Below are 19,947 nucleotides of genomic sequence, written 5' to 3'. Positions count from 1 at the left end.
TCCACAAATATAGTTGAAGATATCAAAACGACCCTCCTAATAACAGATGGACTGAATAAGCAGAAAATCAGTAAAGGTTTTTTAAAAATGAACAAAATTGTTGCCCTGGGCAGGTAGCTTAGTTGGTTAGAGTATCGTCCCAATAGGCCAATGCTGTGGGTTCGATCCCCGGTCAGGGCACATACAAGAAGCAACCAATGAACGCACAGATAAGTGAAGCAACAAGTCGATGTTTCTCTCTCTCTCTCTCTCTCTCAAATTCTCTCGCCCCCTTCCTCTCTCTAAAATAAATAAATGAACAAAAAAATTTTAATGAACAAAATTATCAATAAAAGAGATCAAATTAATATTTACAGAACACTTCAACCAAGAACAGTTGAATGTACATTATTTTCAAGGACGCAAGGAACCTTCACTACAATGAGTATATTCTGTCATAAAATATTTAAAAGAACTAAAATCATGCAGAGTATGTTCTCTGAACATAACAAAATTAAACTAGAAATCAACACAGAAACTAGAAATAATGATAAACTAAATGTAAGTTACTGTAGAAATTTTCAAGCACTTGGAAATAAAGCATTAAGTTTCTACATTCCAATTAAAGTGGTAAAATATTCATTCTTCGTAGACTGCAAAAAGTATATACATACAAGGTAACCCTTTAGTAACCGCAAAAATAAAGTCAAATTCAAAATAAAGTTAAACAGAACACTAAAATATGTTCATATAGTCCAAAAGCAGGTAAGATAGAGAAATAATAGAAAACAGGAATAAGCCAAACAATAAAACAGAAGATCTAAATTCGTACATATCAATAACCACAAGAAACGTAATGCTCTAAATATACCAATTAAAAGACACTCACACAAGGATTTTTTTAACATAGGCAACTATAAAACAGTATTCCAGACGCTCATAAAGCGGCGCTCCCCATCCTAGCACGCTTTCTGCAGCTTCGGCCCCTTGCAGTCAACCACAGTCCGAAAGCATTGAAGACAATTCCAGGAACGAGTCGTAACTTTTAAATCGCACGCTGTCCTGGGCAGCAGGATACAATCCCGTCCCACCCAGGACGTGGACGCTCCTGTCTGGCCCATCCACACTCTATGCAGAGTACAATGAAACATTTTGAGAAAAAGGGACCACACTCATGTAACTATTATTGCCATACGTTGATATACTTGCTCTATTTCAGTATTAGTTACCGTTCATAGCTTACTGAGCCTAAGTGAGAAATTACACTTTAACACAGGTGTGTAAGTAGAGGAGAAAACGCAGCATATGTAGTTTTCAGCAGTGTTCGCGGCTTCAGGCGTCCACTGGGAAGGCTTGTCCCGTGTCCCCCGCAGGGGAGGGGGACAACTACACACGCGATGAGACAGGCAGCTTAAAAGGAAGGGTGTACATCTAACAAAACAGGTGCAGAACTTCCTGACTGAAAATGCTGATGGATGAAACCAAAGAATAACTAACTAAACGTTCAGGCACACCATTTCCATAGATTAGAAGACGGGACATAGCAAAAATGTCAATTCTCCACAATCTAAACACAAGTCCATTCAAAGTCCCAGAAAGATGTTTTTAGAGACAGAAACAAGATTATTCTAAATTTTATATGGAAAGGCAAAGGAACTAGAATATAGACTTCTGATATAGCTACGAAAGCAAACCGTATTGGCAACCTCCTGTGAATGTATATTATTTCAAAGCTTGTTATTTTTTCAAGTAAAAGGATAGGAAAGTTATAGTGTGGAAACAGTAATCAAACGAAAACTAAGAGCACCTACATGAAAATCAGAGGAAAGAGAATTCAGAGCAAGGAAAAACAAAGATAAAGGGAGAACACCGCAGAATAACAGAAGAGTCAATTCACAAAGACAACAAAACAATCCTAAATATGCACCCACCTAAAAATAAAAAAAAGCTTCAAAATATCTAAAATAAACCCTGACAGGCCCATCCGAACATTCATAAGGAACCTCAAGCCACCCCAAATAGCCAAAGCAATCTGGAAAAAGGAGAACAAAGTCAGAAGACTCACGATTCTTATTTCAAAACTTACTACAAAGCTACAGCAATCAAAACAGTGTAGTAGAGACATAAAGACAGACACACAGACCAATGAAACCAAATAGAGAGTTCAGAAACAAACTCTTGCCTACACGGTCTATTGACTTTTGACAAGTGCCAAGACCATTCAATGGGGAAACGACCATCTTTTCTTTATACAAATGGTGCTGGGAAAACTGCTAAAGAATCAAGCTGGATCCTTACCTTATACCACCGAAATTAACTCAAAAGGATCAAAGACCTAAACGTAAGAGCCAAAACAAAAACTATTAGAAGACAAGACTGGGGAAAATCTACATGGCAATGGATTTCTGGGATATGAACTTCGGATATATGTGGCACCAAAAGCACAGGCAAGAGCGGAAAAAATGCAGTGGACTTACTCAAAATTAAAATCTTTTCTGTATCAAAGAATACTAGCAAGAGAATAAAAAGAGAACCACAGAATGGGGGAAAATAGTTGTAAATCGTACACCTGATAATCCTGATAATGTATTATGAACTCCTACAACAGAAGAGAGAGAAAGAGACAAGGAAGGAAGGGAGGGAGGGAGGGAGGGAGGGCGAATTCGAAAATGGGCAAAGACTCGAGTAGACATTTCTCTAAAGATACATACAGTCCGTAGTCACATGAAAAGAGGTTCAACATCTTTTCCATTAGGGATGTGCAAATCAAAACCACAACGTGCTACCACTTCAGTCCCAGTAAGAAGGCTTTTAAAAATGAGACACCATGTTGGGAAGCATGTGGAGAAGTTAGAACCCTTGCGCCCACCTGGGAGAAATGGAAAAACCATGTAGCTGCCATGGAAAACAGTATGGCAGAGCCTCACGGGGTTAACCATATGACCCAACAATGCCAGTCCTAGATACATGCTCAAAAAAAGTAGGTTCTCAGAGATTTGTACACTGACATTCAGTGGTGCATTATTCATGGGAGCCAAAAGGTTCAAACCAGTGTGTCCACCGAAACAAAACATAGGATACACATACAGTGGACTATTTCTCAGCCTTTAAAAAAATAAAATCCTACATGCACTACAACATGGATCAACCTTGAAAACATCATGCTAAGTGAAATAAGCTAGACACAAAATGTTAAGTATTATAACATTTATAACAATATAAATGTTATATTGGAGGCACTTATATGAGGTGCCTCCCATAGGCAAATTCATAGAGACAGAAGGAAGGCTAGAGGTTACCAGGAGCTGGAGGGAGGGAAAATGGGGTTACTGGTTAATGGGCACAGAGATGCTGTTTCGGATGACAAAAAAGTTCTAATTACATAACAATGTATTTAATACCATTGTATCATGTTACCGTAATTTTTTCATGACCAAAAACAATTACTTTAAAAAACCTGACAGAACCCCAAGGAGAAATAGATAAATCCACATTGATACTTGAACACTATCCTCCCAGGAAAAGACAGAACATGTAGAAAATCAGCCAAGATCTAGAACTGAGAAGCACCATCATGAACCGGATCTAGCTGACAGGATAGAATACTTCATCCAACAGCAGCAAAATACGAGGCCTGTCCAGAAGGTGTCCAGCCATGTAATACGAAAAAGAGAGATATGTATTGAAGATACAAGATACAAGAAACATTGTACATAGCACGATGACGCCTCGGTCCCCTTCAAAGGAGTCACCTTGGGACGTCACACAGTTCTCCCAGTCGCCACCCGCTGCCCCATCGTATTGTCCTGAATCTAAGTGATGGATTGAAATCTCTTTCCTTTTCAAAGGTGACTTTAGTTTCGGGAAAAGCCCGAAGTCGCAGGGCACCACATCTGGGCTAAAGCGGGGCTGAGTCACCTGGGTGATTTCAGGTTTCACCAAAAAACTCTGCACAAGACGTGACGCATGAGCGGGCGCGCTGTCATGACGAAGCTGCCAATCACCAGTTGCCCGTAGCTGCAGCCTCGGAATCATCCAAACTGTTTCCATGGTGGAGTGTTCAAGCTTAACACAAAATCTGATGGCAGATTCGTTGCTCTACTCACTCAGTCATTTTGAATGTGACCACCACACAGTGCACATGCTCACTCAAAGGCGTCTACCGCCCCCACTGACTAGTACAGTGAAGTCGTCATTGGTCACGCATGCGCATTCCAGTCCACTCGCCTTGGCTGCCAGGTTACATGGATGTCACGCAAACCATTCTCATTACATTTACAGCAGCTGGACTTTTTCTGGACAGACCTCGTATACACTCTTTTTAAGCCTATACACAGATCATAAACTAAATTGAGAACACATCCTGAGACATAAAACAAATCTTGAAGAACTGAAATCGTATAGTTTATTATCAAACTACAATGCAATTAAAGGAGAAATCAGCAACTGAAAGATAACAGAATGATCTCCGAGCACTTCAAAGTTAACACACTTAATAATCCATAGGACAAAGAGCAATTCTCAAGAGAAATTAAAAGTATTTTCAATTGAACAAAAATGAAAAGACATCAGAATGTGTGGGTGCAATTAAAGCACTGCTCAGGGGGAAATTTATAGCATCAAGTGCTTATATATTACAAAAGAAGAAAGGTCTGGAATCAACAACCTAAGCACCCCACCGAATAAACTAAAAAAAAAAAAAAAAAAAAAATGAAGTGAACCCAACTAAGGTAAAGGGAAAAGTATAACAAAAATAAGAGCATATGCAACAAAACTGAAAGCAAATAAAACAAGAACTTAATAAAACTCAGAAGCTAGTTCTTTCAAAAGATCAACAAAAGGGATAAACATCTAGCAAAAATGACGAAGAGAAAAGACGCATGTTACCGATGTCAGGAACGAAAGATTATCAATGCAGACCCCAACGACTGCAAAAGATTAGTGAGAGGACACTAAGGAAAACGTTAGATTCAAAAATCGGACAAGTTAGATGAAAGAATTCCTTGAGTGTCAAAAACCAGGAAAACCCACCTAAGAAGAAATAGCCTCAATAGTTCTATATCTATGAAAGCAATGGAATTTATTGTTAAAAATCTTTTGAGAAAGAAATCTTCAGGCTCAGACAGATTCACAGGAAAATACTGAAAAAATTAACGCGAATTCTACACAGTCCCTCCTAGAAAACAGAAAAGAAAGGAATGCATGCAATGCTTTTTAGGCCAGTTTTACCCTGGGAAAAAGTCAGAGACGACAGCATGAGAAAGCCACAAGCATCGAAAAAAGAAATCCTCAACAATGTACTAGCAAATCCAAACCCACAATATGTAAAAAGAATGACACACCATGACCAAGTGGGGTTCATGTCAGTAATGCATGGTCTGGGGACTATCTGAAAATCAGTCCATGTGCTCTACCACATAAACAGACTAAACAGGGAAGCTACAGAAGCAAGAGCATTTGACCGAAGTCAACAACTATTCAGGGGAAAAACAGTAGGAGGGAAAGGAAACTTTCCTTAATCTGATAAGAAAGCATCCACCAAAATCCCTACCGCGAACAGCACAACGCGAATGATGTTAAAAGACTCGCTGCCCCCCCCCACAGTCCGGAACCAGGCAAGGGTGTGCCTCCTCCCCGCTCCTATTCAGCGTCATATTGGAAGGCCTGGCAACAAGGCAAGGGAAAGAAATAAAAGGCATAATTCTGTGAAAGAAGAAATAAAGCTGTCTGCATCCTGAGGACTCAGCAGTGAAGATCCTAGAACAAATTAGCGAGCTTAGTACGACTCCGGGATATAAGGGCGACACACAGAAGTCCAGGGTGTTTCCACATACCAGCAATGAATGATGCAAAATCAAAATGCTACAGAATTCCCAAGGACGCTGTATACAGTCAGTACCTGGGCAGGTCCACAGGCAATCCCAACTATGTGTTTGGTATCCAGCCCGGGCAGTGCCGAAGGTTCTGGCTTGGTCTTATGCAAGGTGTCAAAGTGCTGGCACTGGTCGTTGTTCCCCCAGCTGTGGACCTCGCTGTCCTCAGTCAGCGCCAGGCAGTGGGTGGAGCCTGCAGCCACGTCAATCACCTTCTTCCCTAGGAGGAAAGGGCCATGCAGTTACAGCCTCACGCTTGTGACTTCCGCTGCAAGAGAGATATTTATCCAGGCCACCCAACGAAGATAGCATTATGTCAACTTCTAAAGGGTACTTCACTGCTTTAATATTATGCACGAGCCATCTGCTTTGGGTACGTTATGAAAACCTGTTACGTTTTACTAGCTATAATTTATTAAGACCTATAGCCTGCAAATCAAATAATGGCAGAGCATAAAAAGAATGCTGTTTTTCTCTTCCTCATTCAGATTTTCATCTTCAGAAAGAGACAAGTATATTTTAAATTAACTATTAGAGCATATTCTCCTGTCTCAAGGTATAAAGTCTCCTGCAAAGTATTCTTTAAAAAAAATATAAATAAGTAAGATTTGCCCTGGCTGGGTGGCTCAGTGGGTTAGAGCATCATCCCAATACGCCAAGGTTGCAGGTTTGATGCCCAGAAAAGTCCCAAGTTTCCCATTTACCACCTACCCCAACACATGCATCGCTTCCTCCATTCTCAATTATTATTTTTTTTTTTTGCATGAGGATGTCCATTTGTTCCAACACCATTTGTTGTAAAAACTATCTTTGCTCCATTGTAGTGCCTTCACTCCTTTGTCAAAGATCACTTGACTACATTTATGTGGTTCTCCCTGAGCTCGCTATTCTGTCCCAATGATCCATCTGTCTGTACTTTGGCCAACACCACACTGTTTTCACTACTGTAGCTTTAAAGTAAGTGTTAATGCCAGGTAGTGTATACCCTCCAACTTGTTTTCCTTGAATACTGTTATTCTTTAAAATCAGTTTGTCTACATCCATAAAATAACTGGCTGGCTCCTGGTTGGGACGGTATTAAATCTACAAATCAAGTTGGAAAGAACTGACTTCTTGACTATATTCGGTCTTCCTGTCCATGAACATAGAACTCCTCTCCATTTACTGTGTTCTTCTTTTAGTTCATCAGTTTTATCGTTTTCCTCATACATATCCTCTACATATTTAGTTAGATTTATACCTATATATTTTATTTTTGTAAATCATGTCAATTATATCGTGTTTTTAACTTTAAATTCCACTTTGTTTGTTGCTGGTATATAGTAAAACAGCTGACTTTTATTAACCTTGTATCCTGCAACCTTGCAGTAGTCACTTAATAGTTCCTCAAGATTTTTTGTCAACTCTTTCAGATTTTCTACATAGACAATTGTGTCATTTATGGACAAAAACATTCTCATTTCTTCCTTTGTCTTATTAGCTAGCACTTCCCAGTATAATTTTGAAAAGAAATGGTGAGATGGGACATCTTTCCTTGTCCCTGATGTTACTGAGAAGGCTTCAGGTTTCTGCCCATTAAGTACGTTATTTGTAGGTTTTTGATATATATTCTTTACCAAGTGGAAGAAGTTCCTTCTATTCCTAGCTTACTGAGACTTTTACCATAAATGGGTGTTAGGTTTTGTCAAATGCCTTTCCTGCATTTATTGAAATGATGGTGTGATTTTTTTCTTTGTCTATTCATTTGATGGATTTTATTAATTGATATTTGAACATTGAACCAGCCTTGCATATGTGGGATAAATTCAACTTGGTTGTGATGTGTAATTATTTCTATATACTGTTGGACTTGATTTGCTAATATTTTGCATCTACATTCAAGAGAGGTATTGGTTTCGGGTTCTTGTAATGTCTTTGTCTGGCTTTGTTATTATGGTAACCTTGGCCTCATTGAATGAGTCAGGAAATAGTCCCTTTGCCTCTATCCTCTAAAAGAAATTGTACAAAATTGGCATAATTTCTACTGTAAATATCTGGTAGAATTCACCAGTGAATCCATCTGAGCCTCATGCTTTCTGTTTTGGAAGGTTATTAATTATTGACTCAATTTCTTTAATAGACACAGGCCTATTCAGGTTGTCTATTTCTTGTGTGAGCTTCATAAACTGTGTCTTTCAAAGAATTAACTCATTTCAGCTGGATTATCAAATCTGGAGGCATAGTTGCTCATAATATCCCTTTATTACCATTTTAATGTTTGTGGGATCTGTAGTGATATCCCCTTTTTCATTTCTGATATTTTCAGTTTGCGTCTCCTCTTCTTTTTACTTTTTTATTGATTTTTATTGTTCTTTTTTGAAGAGCCAGTTTTTTATTTTATTGCCCTTCTCTACTAATTTCTGGTTTTCAATTTCACTGACTCCTGCTCTGATTCTTACTATTTCTTCCCTTCTTCTTCCTTTGAAATCTTTTGCTCTCTACTTTTCGAAGGTGGAAATGTAGCAATTAATGTTATCTTTTTCATATCCGTCACCACACATAATTACAGATTTCTTCCTGTAATGAGAACTTTGAAGACCTATTCCCTCAGTGACTTCCAAATACACAATATAGTAGTACTAACGATTTATCACCATGCTGTACACTGCATCCCCGGAGCTGCTTTATTTTATAACTGGACATCTGTACCTTCTGACCACCCTCCAACCCCTACCACTAACAATCACCAATCTGTTCTCTGTACCTAGAAATTCAATTTGGGGGGGGGGGTGTATCAGAGTCCAGATGTGCGGTCATTCAGTGCTTGTCTTTCTGTTTCATAGACATACCCCGCAGAGGGACTGCTGGATCATGTGGTAAATTCTATTTTTAATTTTTTGAGGACCCTCAAGACTGTTATCCATGGTGGCTGCACCAATTCACCTTCCCACCAACCGTGCCCCGGGGTGTCTTGTCTTCACATCTTCGTGACCATTTGCCGATTTACTGATCACAGCAATTCTGACGGGTGTGAGGTGATATCTTACGGTGGTTTTGACAGCCATTTTCCTGATGATTAGTGATGGTGAGCACTTTTTCATGCACCTGATGGCCATGTATAATCTTCTTTGAAAAAATATCTGGTCAGATCCTCTGCCCAATTTTTATTGGGTTGTTTGGTTTTCTGCTGCTGAGTTGTATGAGTTCTTTATATGTTTAGATATTACCGTCTCAGGAGATACATGATTTAGTATTTTCTCCTATTCAGTAGGCTGCCTTTTCGTTTTGTTGACTGTTTCTTTTTCATTTGTAATATATTAAAGAAATTAAAACCGTTCACAGTATAAACAGGAAATGGCTCTAATTTTCTTTTCTAATCACTGCTTTTCACTGTGTTTCAGCAACTACCCACTTCCCCACTGGTCTTGAAACACTAAGACTAAATTCTAGATTCCACAATTTCATCATTAAAATGGAGTCACCAAAAATAAAAGTCTCACGCTTGGTGTTCGAGACCATGGTTGGTGGTTTCCTTTGCTGTACAGAATGATTATTGATTTTAGCTCTTTCTTCTTTTCTAACACATGCATTCAATGTCATAAACTTCCTTCTAAGCACTTTTTTTCACTGCATCCCACAAATTATAAGTTGTGTTTTCATTTAGTTCAAAGTATTTTAAAATTTCCCTCGGCATTAGTGTTATTTGGAGGTTTGCTATTTACTCTCCATATATTTGAAGACTTTCTGGGTATCTTTTTGTTACTGATTTCTAGTTTAAATTCCATTGTAGTCTAAGAGCAAACATTGTTTGGTTTTCTTTTAAATCCAAGGTGTGTTTTATGGCCCAAACTGTGGCCTGTATTGGTGAACGTGACACAGTCTTTATTAATGAAGTTTTCTAAAACAAATTCTACTTCTCTCCAAAGCCAAATGATGTAAGCATAAAATGCATTTCCCCCTACTTAAACAGTGCTAGCAACGTACTGTACTTTTGCTTTTTAGCAAGTCTAACATGACCAAAAGTAAATCAATCAATCAATCTAAAATGACCAACCCAAGGGGTGTTTTCAGAAATGTCAACATATAAAAAAATTATTCAGCTCAAAAACTCCACTACAGGCAGGGGAACGGTTCTGTCCTAAGAGCCTATCATAAGTTAACAACCCAAGCGCCTGTACCAACAATCACTTAAAACTCTCCCAGTAAGTTATCTGCATGTCTAATAAAGGTAGCTGAGGAAGTTGATTTTTTCTTTTTTCCCCAAATGAAGGGAATATAAAGGAAAAGGCAAATGGCATTGAAATACAGCTCCATGGCGTCCTACCAACTGTACCACCTCACAGCTTACCTAGGACTCTCAGGAAATAAGAAACACCACGTGGGCACACAAGACTTCTAGTCAGCAAGGTATTTACATGTTGTAAAATACAAACGGTGGGGAAAAGAACTGGCAAGTCCCACTTGAAAGTCTCACTTCTAAACTCCCAGGACGAAAAAGCAAAACATAAACAAAAGCGCAGCTCAGGGAGCCAACCAACTCCGCCCCTCGGGCCAAGCGCAGCCCAAGGCCTGTTGCCGTGAATCAAGTGGTTCCGAAACACAACCCAGCCTGCTGGTCTGCGTCCTGTCTTTGGGTTCTTTGGTGCTGTAACAGCAAACCTGAGGGCTTGGGACAGACAGCGAACCTAAAATACCCGCAGTCTGGTCCTTAGAATAAAAGTCCTGCCCACTCCTGAATCGGCCCGCCTCTCCCCGGCTCCGGGAGGCACCTGCGAGGCGCCTACGTGCCTTGCCTCCCGTTTGTTCCCCTCGACGTAGAACGCGTGCTGGACGCTCTGCAAACCAAACACGCACAACCCACCCATCAAGGAGGAGTTCAAATGAGACCGTTCGAGGCCGACCCAACCCCATCGCCCACCGTGCTCCCACGACAGCACGTGTATCCAGTCTCAGCAACGTCCTCAGTGGGACCACAGGCGACCTCGCCAAGCAGGAGCTAACCCTCTGTCACCAGCTTCCTAAGCAATAACTGGGTACTTGCTACAAGGAGTCCCCTCCAATCCTGGTAAACTGAATGAGTTTCAAATTAAATTTGGTGATAATAATTCTAGGCCATTTTTTTTTTTACCATAACAAACCACTTCCCATGTATTCCGTACACCCACCAAAATGTGGGTAAAAGCTTCTAATGATCAACCATCCATGGGATTTCAGGTGAAGAAAAAAATAACCTTAAAACATTACTAAAGAAACTGTCTCAAGATCGTTAGAAGTTCACAGTTCACACTCACCTTGCAAGCCCTCCAAGAGTTTGGGGTACCGGACGTGTTCTTCTGTCCCGTGCCCAAGTCTCTGGCTGTCGCCTTTGCCCCATGAATACACTTGCCCGTCTTTTGTCAAAGCAATGGAAAACTGGCTTCCACATCGGACTTTAACGACATCCAAGTCCTGAAGCTTTTCGATCAGCTTGGGCGTTTTGCAGCCGTCGCTGCCACCTCGGCCCAGTTTCCCATAGTCGCCGTCTCCCCAAGACCACACTTGACCTAAAAATGCAAACCCAGTTAAGTAACAGTAACTGCACATCTTAACAGAGCCTTTAAATGACTGAAGACAGTCCACATAAGCAATAACACGTGAGTCTCGACCGTTACTGTATATAGTTAACATTATACAGGTGGTTCTCACCAAATGAAATCTAGTTTACAGGGAAGCAGTTAATGAAAGGAAAGCTTGGATTTTCTTTCCAGTTAACTAGGTGAATAGTAAAGCCTTCCCACTTGGAGCTTGATGGCACTGCTTCCGCCACGAAGCTCCGCTGCCGCCACAAGACACCGTCCCAGGCCCACGGCTCCCGGCACAACACGCCAACTACGCTTGGGTCTCGTGCTGACCACCAGTCACCCGTACGACTATACTGATAGTAACATCTGTTAAGAGGGTTTTTGTGTTGTTTGTTTCTTTAATCCTCACCCCAGGATACATTTCTTCATTTGAAAGAGACAGGAAAAGGGGGGGAAGACATCGATGTGAGACACATCAGTCGGTTGCCTCCCATACACACCCTGACCGGGGATCGAATTCGCATCCTTTTTCTGTGCAGGAAGACGCTCCAACCAAAGGAGTCGTCATTTCGGGGCTGTTTAGAGTTTTATAAAGTATTTCAATTCTTTTCTAATGGAGAGTTAACAATAATAAGAAGTCAAATTACAAGCTTCATGCCAGAAGAAGAGAACTTTGAGACGACAGAAGAGACCATCTTTCCTCTGAGACTCACAGAGGCAGAAGCGAGAGGGCTCTGACTACGTCTGTTCCCCTCGGTGGCGGCAGAACCTCCTGGCGTGAAGGTGCTGAAATGGCCTTTGATCTCTCACCAGAGAAACTCCCAGAAGTCAGTCAATTCTAATCTGCCACCCAATCTCCATGGGTGGGAGGCTCCAGCTCATTGTGACAGACAGAACCAGGAGTCTAAAGACAGAGCTCAGACACTGACACAGTAGAAACAACCGACATGATTCTAACCTCCAAACCGGATAAATCTACCCGCAAAAAAAGTAAATTGAGTACAATTCTGGCTAACGAACACAGACACCAAACGGAAAGCAAAAACAAGCAAACCATGCAGTATCCCACTGTAGAATACACAGTCTAAACAGGATTTACCACAGGAATTCAAGGGCAGCTGAACATTAGAAAATGTAATCGTGACCAAAAACACTTCAGAACATCAATGATTCCATCTTAACTCTCATTTTTTTTGTTGTTAAAAAATAAAATGCCCTAGTTGGAAGGGTCATAGCTGCGTACTGGCCCCCTGGCTCTGGGAAACAGAAGTGACAAGTTCTGGGGGATTGAGGGGCTGGGTGAAAAAGGCAGAGGGATTAGTAAGTACTAACTAGTAGTTACAGACTAGTCACTGGGACGTAAAGTACAGCATAGGGAACGTGGTCAATAACACGTATTGTGATAACTGTGTACAATGCTAGGCGGATACTAGAAATACCAGGGGGACAACTTTGTAAAGTATACAATGGCCAAACAGCCATGCTGCACACCGGAAACTAACACAAAATACTGAACATTAAAAAAAAAAAAAAGTAAATAAATAAAAAGAAGTCCTAAGTCCTATAACTTCGGGACCTCTGCTGAGGACACCTGGGTGCACACCCTCTTAGAAGGTGGTCAAGAGGGCAGTCTCGCGGGGTTCACTCCCCTCCGAGCTCCTGTCCCCAGGGGAGTGGCCAGCGCGCCCGCCCGGGGCAGCCGGGGCTCCACGTACCGTTCTCCGTCACAGCCAGCGTTTGTGCGTCCCCGCTCCCACACGCCACGTCGATGACTTTCAGTCCTTTGAGCCCAGCTACCAGCATGGGAATGGCCTCATCTTCACTGGAGCCTTCAAACGCACAGGACTGTTGTTACTGCAAGTCCCTCAAAAGGGGCCACCGCCCAGCGCACACTTGAGCCGGCCCCGAGCCCGCGTACCATGGCCCAGGCGGCCGTAGTTCCCGCGGCCCCAGGTGTACAGCTCCCCCTCGGCGGTGATGGCCGCGCTGTACGTGCTCCCGCACGCGATGTGCACCACGTGCTTCCCCCCCTGCTTGCCGGAGAAAGCGGAGATCATCTTGGGCTCGTCCAGGGGTCTGTGGCGAGAAAGGGGAGAAATGTGAAGAAACGTGTTCCTTTACTCCGAGAGGGAACTTTCTTCACTGGGAGAGTCGCAAGACATTGCTGCCCTTTGGCTGCCTCACGCGAACTCGACTTTCACTTGGTCAGAACTGCCTGTGTCATGTTAACTCTTACATTATGCCCTACATCTGTGTTGTGGGTTGTATGATTGTTTTCAGTCATTCAAAGTTCCATGAAGATGAACAGGTAGTGATGCTTAAATATGTCTGTAGTTTTTGGTGTTGAGCGAGGGCCCAATGCCAGGCACGGCATCCAGCAGGAATAGCGTCTATTAAAGTTCCGTGTGGACAAGTCCGCGGCAACTTTGTCCACAGACGTCCAGGTGGCCCACCCACAAGACAGACCACTCGGCCACCAGAGGACCTGCTGAAAGCTCAGGACCTCTGCCTCATAGAAGGGCCAGAAACAAACCACCACAGCACGACAGGAGAGCCGGCAGCGGGGAGCAGGGACTGACTAGAAAGCATCCAAAGAAAGTCGTGGAGGCAACAGAAATGCTCTACCTCGGGTCCCCAACCGCATACACGTGCTAAAACGCATCACCTTGTACACTTGAACCTGAGGCATCTGCACGCCTCGCACAGACGGTGGAAACGCACGCCTACTGCTGAATGAATGAGGAAGGCACGGAGGAGCCCGGTGTGCTAGCCACGCTGCCATCTAGATTTTACACATGCAAAGCAGGAGGCAGGAAGGACTGTGATACGAGTGTCTTATTAGCTGATTCGTCCACTTTCAAAATTGGCAAAATGCTGGCACTCCGGGACGCATTTCCTATGCCCGGTGACCCCCCCTGTAGGTTCTCCTAAGACATGGCTTTACTCACGTCGTGACCCCGATTCCACAAAACACATAAAGGCACGGGGTCAGGGGCGTGCGCGGGGAAGGCCCAAGGACGGGCTCTGGTACCACATCTCCTCCTCTGTCCTGCTCAAGTCTCGCCCTCCCGCTAAGTCTCTCCCCAAACCGCCCCCAGGACCGCTCTCCCTTCCCTCGGCTCCCCTAGCAACCGACATGTCCACCTAACTCTTAATCTCAATGGAGGATTATTTCATGGCGGAGTATTTCTGCACGCTGAATGACAAAAGCAGCAAAGTCGAAGCCTCCACCCTGTCCCTCGACCCCTCCAGTCCTGGGCGCCCCGTGCCAATCGGCCCCGTCTGGTCAGATAGGAGCAACCATCCTCCGTCCCGTAGTTACCGTCCCTTGCCCTCCCTCCTGTTCCGCTACCACGTGACGGCAGTTGTCGGGACCCCTCACAATGCTGTCGAGTTTGGAGCATTTCTGCTGAGTGCCAGCGTACACTGCCTGGGGCTCTTCCCTGCGGACGCCCCCCCACCCCCTGCAACAGGGACAACAGCAGGGTCTCCCCGCGAGTCTGAAGCTGTCCAGACCCCGTTCATGGCTCTGATCCCCTTGAAGGGCGGCTGCGACTGCAGTCACAACCTAAGGCCCGCGCCCAGCAACACCGCACAGAGCGTCCTGTCCTCGGGGGGGCGCCCTGTTCACGGACTTACATCCAGAACCACCGCGGAATCGACAGCTTCCACACCATGGGGTGGGAAGGGATGAAGGATCGTTCTGCCTAAGAAAATCATACTAGGGTTCAATTTAGGAGACGGGGCCGTATCACGCCTCAGAACGCTCCTCGGGGTGCGGGGTGTGCAGCTAACGCAGGGGCGGGAGGGAAGGGCCACAGCCGGGGGGGACGTCCCCCTGTACGCTGTGTATCACCCAGGAGCCGTCCCCCTCCGCAGCTGTCCCCGTCCCAGCCCGGCCACACGCTTCCACCGCGGTTCCGACACAGCAACACGAAAGGAGAGCACGTCAGTAGCAGAAGCGGGCCGTACGTACACGGTGTCCCCGTGGCCCAGCCGCCCGCCGTCCCCACAGCCCCAGGAGTACACCTCTCCAGTGGCGGCCAAGGCCAGGTAGTGGTGACCGTCGGAGTGGGCGGCGATTTTTACAATGTTTCTGGAGGCAAGACCCTGGACCAGCTGCGGGGCCTGCAAGGGCAAACGGAAAGAAGAGCGTTAGTGAGCGGGCCAGGGCAACGGGCACAGCGCGCCTCCCTCCCACTGCGTGTCTCCGCTACCGAGCCCCCACCACACTGAAAGAACAGGAGCCTCTGGGGGGTTGGGAGGGGGATGGGCGCCGGCCGCTGTCCCGTGCCCCTCCCAGCGCCAGAGGAAGCACCTCCAAGCGCTCCGTGCGTGACCAGGCTGCCCCTGAACGATGGATGTTCCCCGTCCCAAGCGCAGAGCAGCTGCCTTTGATGGGAGCCACCCCTGCGTGGCCCTGTGCCCTCGTTTGTCCCTGCCTGGCCCCCACAGGCACGTGAGCACCTGCGAAGTTGGTTTACGCGTGGAGCCACAGCCGGCAGTGAGCGTCACCACAAGGAATCCTTGATCTTGGCAACTAAGAGACTCTGTGTCAGAGTCTCAATGAATTGATTACGATTAAGATTTTAAACTACGAATGAGCAAGGAACAGATGCGTACACATGTTCAGAAGTCAAACAACTTAAAGATCAGGCCTCTGTAGCTTCAGGAGGAGAGCGCCTGCCCGCCCTGGAAGCGAGGGGCCCGCACCCAGGACACCCACCAGTGTGTCGCTGTTGTAGGCCTGCGAGTACACGCGGCCGTTCCGTGACAAGATCAGGAAGCGCTTCTCGGCGCAGGCGATCTGCGTGACCCCCAGCGTGGCCAGGCCTTCACTCTGAATGGGGCCGATGACGTTGGCGTAGCACTTCCATCCTATCAGCCCCCATCCTATGACTTCCTGCAAGGAGCCCTGCGAGATAACAAAGGACAGGTTTACTTTACAGCAGCAAGAAAAGCGATTTCTCAGCCAAAAGGAAGAACACAGCAGGCCGCTGTAACCCCGAGATCCTGCAAAAGGTAAACTGAGATACTGTGAGATAAAAACACATCATGTAAAGAAAGCAGCTGATTCAAAACATCTGAACAACTGATCACCTCTGTTAACAGATGACATAAAGAGGGACTAAGTAATTTCCCACAGCATGACATTTTCACAGAGCCCACCGAAAAGCAGTGCAAGTAAACCTTTAAAAGTATTTTAAAATGCGCAAACCACATCAGGGCACGATTTTGCAGCAGAAACCCCAAAGCCAGGCACGAGGCAGGGAGACGAGGGGCCCTGCTGTTGCTGGGATGAGAGAGGTCATGCCACATGCGAGCGTAAGCTAGCGGGTCCCCCGTGTCAGACACATCCTGCCAGCCCGTGCGTGTGCACAAGGTGAGCCATCGCAGACAATGTGACTTCCGGCAACTCAAGTCCGTCAACAGGAGGCTGTTAAAAAGGATCGGATACACTCACACATGGAACCCTGAGCGGATTTTTAAAAAATGAAGACTGAGCTCTGTTTATGGATACAGAAAGTGCTTTGGTATATACTGTTTAGTGGGGGGGGGGGGGGGGGGAAGCTATAGGAGTAATGCGACAAGGGATGCTAACACTGCATTCCAGAGACCAGGGAAAGGGCAGGTGTGAGACGGGAACCCAGAGGCAGCAGGAAGGGCACCGGCGGGGTGAGGGCGCAGAGGGGAGACGTAATAATGCATCGCTACGCTTAATTTTGATTTCTGAATCATGCTCAAATGACTTTTTTGGAAAAAAGTGAATGCAAAGGAAAATCAAGTCTTCAGGTTTCAAGTAAAGCCAGAGCCCTGACCAGTGTGGCTCCGTGGGTTGGGCATCCTCCCACAAAGCAAAATGTCGCTGGTTCGATTCCCAGTCAGAGCACATGTCTGGGTTGTGGGTTCGATCCACGGTTGGGGTGTGTATGAGAGGCAACCAATCGATGTTTCTCTCTCACATTGATGTTTCTCCCCCTCTCTTTCTCCCTCCCTTCCCCTCTTTCTAAAATACAAAACACAAAGTAAAACGAAAAAAAGGAAAACCTGGCATCAAAATGAGGCTTAACCCGTATGACCCTGGCCAGGTTCCCCGCCACCCCACGTGGCGGTTCGCTCCCGGGGCCAGGAGCCACGTTGAGAGGACCAGGTGCGACTGCGTGTGCGAGGTCCCGGGTGGGCCCTCGCAGCTCGGAGCGGCACCTTCACATAAAGGCCACATTCAGTGCTCCCTGTGTGTAAAAGGCTCCAGAACCTCCCCGAGGAAGGCGGGACGGTGATTGGCTACGGAAGAAACGGGGAGGCCTCTGGGGCGGGGGCCTCCTGAACCTGGGCCCTGGGCGGGGCCTGAGCCCCCGTCGGCCTCCACGCTCTGACCAGGGACAACGCGCCTTAAACCGTGAGCGTGTTTAAAAGCTCTGAGCCAGCTCTACCCCCAACTGCACGGGCACAAGGAGACGTGGGAGGGTCCCCTCCGCGGGCACCCGAGAAGCACGGCGCCACCGCACACACCTTGTGAGCCGTGGGAGAGCTGCAGAGCGGGGGCGTGCACGGCGCGGCCAGGCGGTCTAAGTGAGCCAGGACAACCACAGCCGTTTGCCGCAGGTCGATGGCGAGCTCGCTGTCTTGTGGGAGAACAAGGTACCGCAGGAAACTCTCGTTGGGGCTCAGCGGGCCAGAGAGAAGCTAGAAGGAAAGTACACGGGCATCGTCACCCACAGAGGGACAAGCACCACACTCAGCCCCCCACGACTCTGGATCTGGGTATTCACGGCGATCCGTGGTCTCCGGCCAGCGGATGAGAGGTGCCCCCGATGCACGGACACTACCGGGCGCCCTTCACCCACGCGCTCAGGTTGGTGCCACAGGCCAGCACCCGGGGGCACCACCCACGCACCCGTGGGAGGACACAGAGCGAGCTGCGTGGGAACACAGCCCTGCACCTCCACCTGGCTTTCAAAATTGGACACACACACACACACACACACACACAGCTTCTTTTAATCTAAATACTATGCCTGCTGAAAAAAACCTAGTTTTACTTGCGCGTTAGTAAGTCGAAGAATGTAAAGGCAGAACAGCCTTATTATCACTCAAGACTGCCTCGCGACAGAAAATTTAGGCTGAAGCTTCATCATGGAATGGCTAAGTGTTTCCAGAAAAGACCTGCCAGATCAAACCTGTGCCTCTAAAGAGCAGCAGGGTCGAAGCAGGGTCGAAGCAGGGTCGGGGGCCAGACCCAAGGTGCGGGCTGGGACTGCTGAGGGCACGCGCTTCCATGGCGCCCGCACACAGGAGGGCCGGCAGAGTGGGCGGGCCGCTACTCTCGCGGCCCTTCTAAGGCTTATTTAGAAGCACGCTTCTCAGACTCAGAGTGGTGCTCGCTCACCCGAGGCCTTCAGGTAAATGGCGGGGGGCGGGGCAGGGGAGGGAGGTTTCCCGGCTCCTCTGCGCAGGGTCAGACGCGTGCTCTCCGGGCACCGAGTGCGACCTCACCGTGGCGCACCTCCCCTGCACCGAGCACGCGCTCCCGCAGCGCCTCCCCATGCCCCCTGCGAGTCCCAGTCTTTGTGCCCCCGCGTGCGCGTGAGTACGCCTTCAGGTCCTCCACCGCATCGGAACCTCGCTCCCCTGCCACAGCTCAGCGCAGCGTGAGTGGCTGCTGGGACCGCGCAAGCTCTCACCGCACACGCGCAGAGGGCCCCGTGGCTGCCGCTCCCAGAAAGAGCACAGCCCGGTCACCAAGGCGGCCGGTGCCCGTCTCTGAAAGTGCGGGCTGACCTACGTGCACGCACGACCACAGGGGGCTCCGGCCACTCCTCAGCTGCTTCGAAGAATCCCAATGTGCTCATGGGATGTTACACCACGTCCCCTGTAGCCCAGCCCATGACCTGCCATGCCGGTCCCACGCCTGACTCGCTCCTGGTCTCACCACATCCGCGCCCCCCACTACTGACAACCGCCCCCACGGACACAGGCGCTGGACTAGTTTGCAGAATCTTGACTCTTAGGATAACCGAAAGGGGCAGGGCTACGTAAGTGCAAAGCCCCGCCCGCACACTCACGTGGGTGTCGCCCTCTGCGTGAGGGGCGTCTTTGCTGCAGATCATGCTCTGGAATCGCTGCAGCAGAGGCAGGAGCGGGGCACTGGTGCCCTGGGCGGACCGCTCGTTGTCCGTCTCCTGGGTCCCACTGTCCCACAGCTGCAGCAACAGCAAGACAGCAGACAGCATTTGGCTGAAAGAGAAAAGGGCTTTATTCCCTGGGGAAAAAAACAAAGTAAAAAAGAAAAATTTTTTTTGCCATGGTCTGTCAGCAACAAAAGCAGACAAGAAAATAAAGTTGAAGAAGTACTTTCGATTTAACAGTAAACTAAAAATAATGTCATAAAAACAATTCTCGGCAGAAAATGGCTAAATCTGTAGCCCAACTTCAGCACAAAACATCCACCTTGGGTAAATAATGTAAGACAAGCTCTGCCCTGGCTGGTGTGGCTCAGTGGATTGGGCGCCAGCCTGCGAAGCAAAGGGTCGTGGGTTCAATTCCTAGTCAGG

At 46.7% G+C, this 19,947-nt stretch overlaps 1 protein-coding gene across 1 annotated transcript in view; it reads right to left on the bottom strand.

Moving 5' to 3' along the window:
• The window catches only part of HERC2 (HECT and RLD domain containing E3 ubiquitin protein ligase 2), a 185,074-nt gene that overhangs the window by 124,717 nt on the left and 40,410 nt on the right, over positions 1-19,947 (bottom strand). The window contains exons 9-16 of the mRNA XM_054561907.1: positions 19,459-19,630; positions 17,906-18,079; positions 16,119-16,307; positions 15,369-15,520; positions 13,311-13,468; positions 13,108-13,221; positions 11,123-11,374; positions 5,879-6,072 (exon numbers count right to left, since the gene is read on the bottom strand). Of these exons, the coding sequence (XP_054417882.1) occupies positions 5,879-6,072; positions 11,123-11,374; positions 13,108-13,221; positions 13,311-13,468; positions 15,369-15,520; positions 16,119-16,307; positions 17,906-18,079; positions 19,459-19,630 (1,405 nt within the window). The remainder of the gene's footprint in view (positions 1-5,878; positions 6,073-11,122; positions 11,375-13,107; positions 13,222-13,310; positions 13,469-15,368; positions 15,521-16,118; positions 16,308-17,905; positions 18,080-19,458; positions 19,631-19,947) is intronic.

Source organism: Pteronotus mesoamericanus, unplaced genomic scaffold (assembly GCF_021234165.1).
Source record: "Pteronotus mesoamericanus isolate MK-2021 breed Mesoamerican mustached bat unplaced genomic scaffold, CSHL_Meso_final scaffold_582, whole genome shotgun sequence".
Taxonomy (NCBI): domain Eukaryota; kingdom Metazoa; phylum Chordata; class Mammalia; order Chiroptera; family Mormoopidae; genus Pteronotus; species Pteronotus mesoamericanus.
Note: the sequence above shows the minus strand (reverse complement) of the source record. Positions and strands in the feature narration are given on the sequence as shown.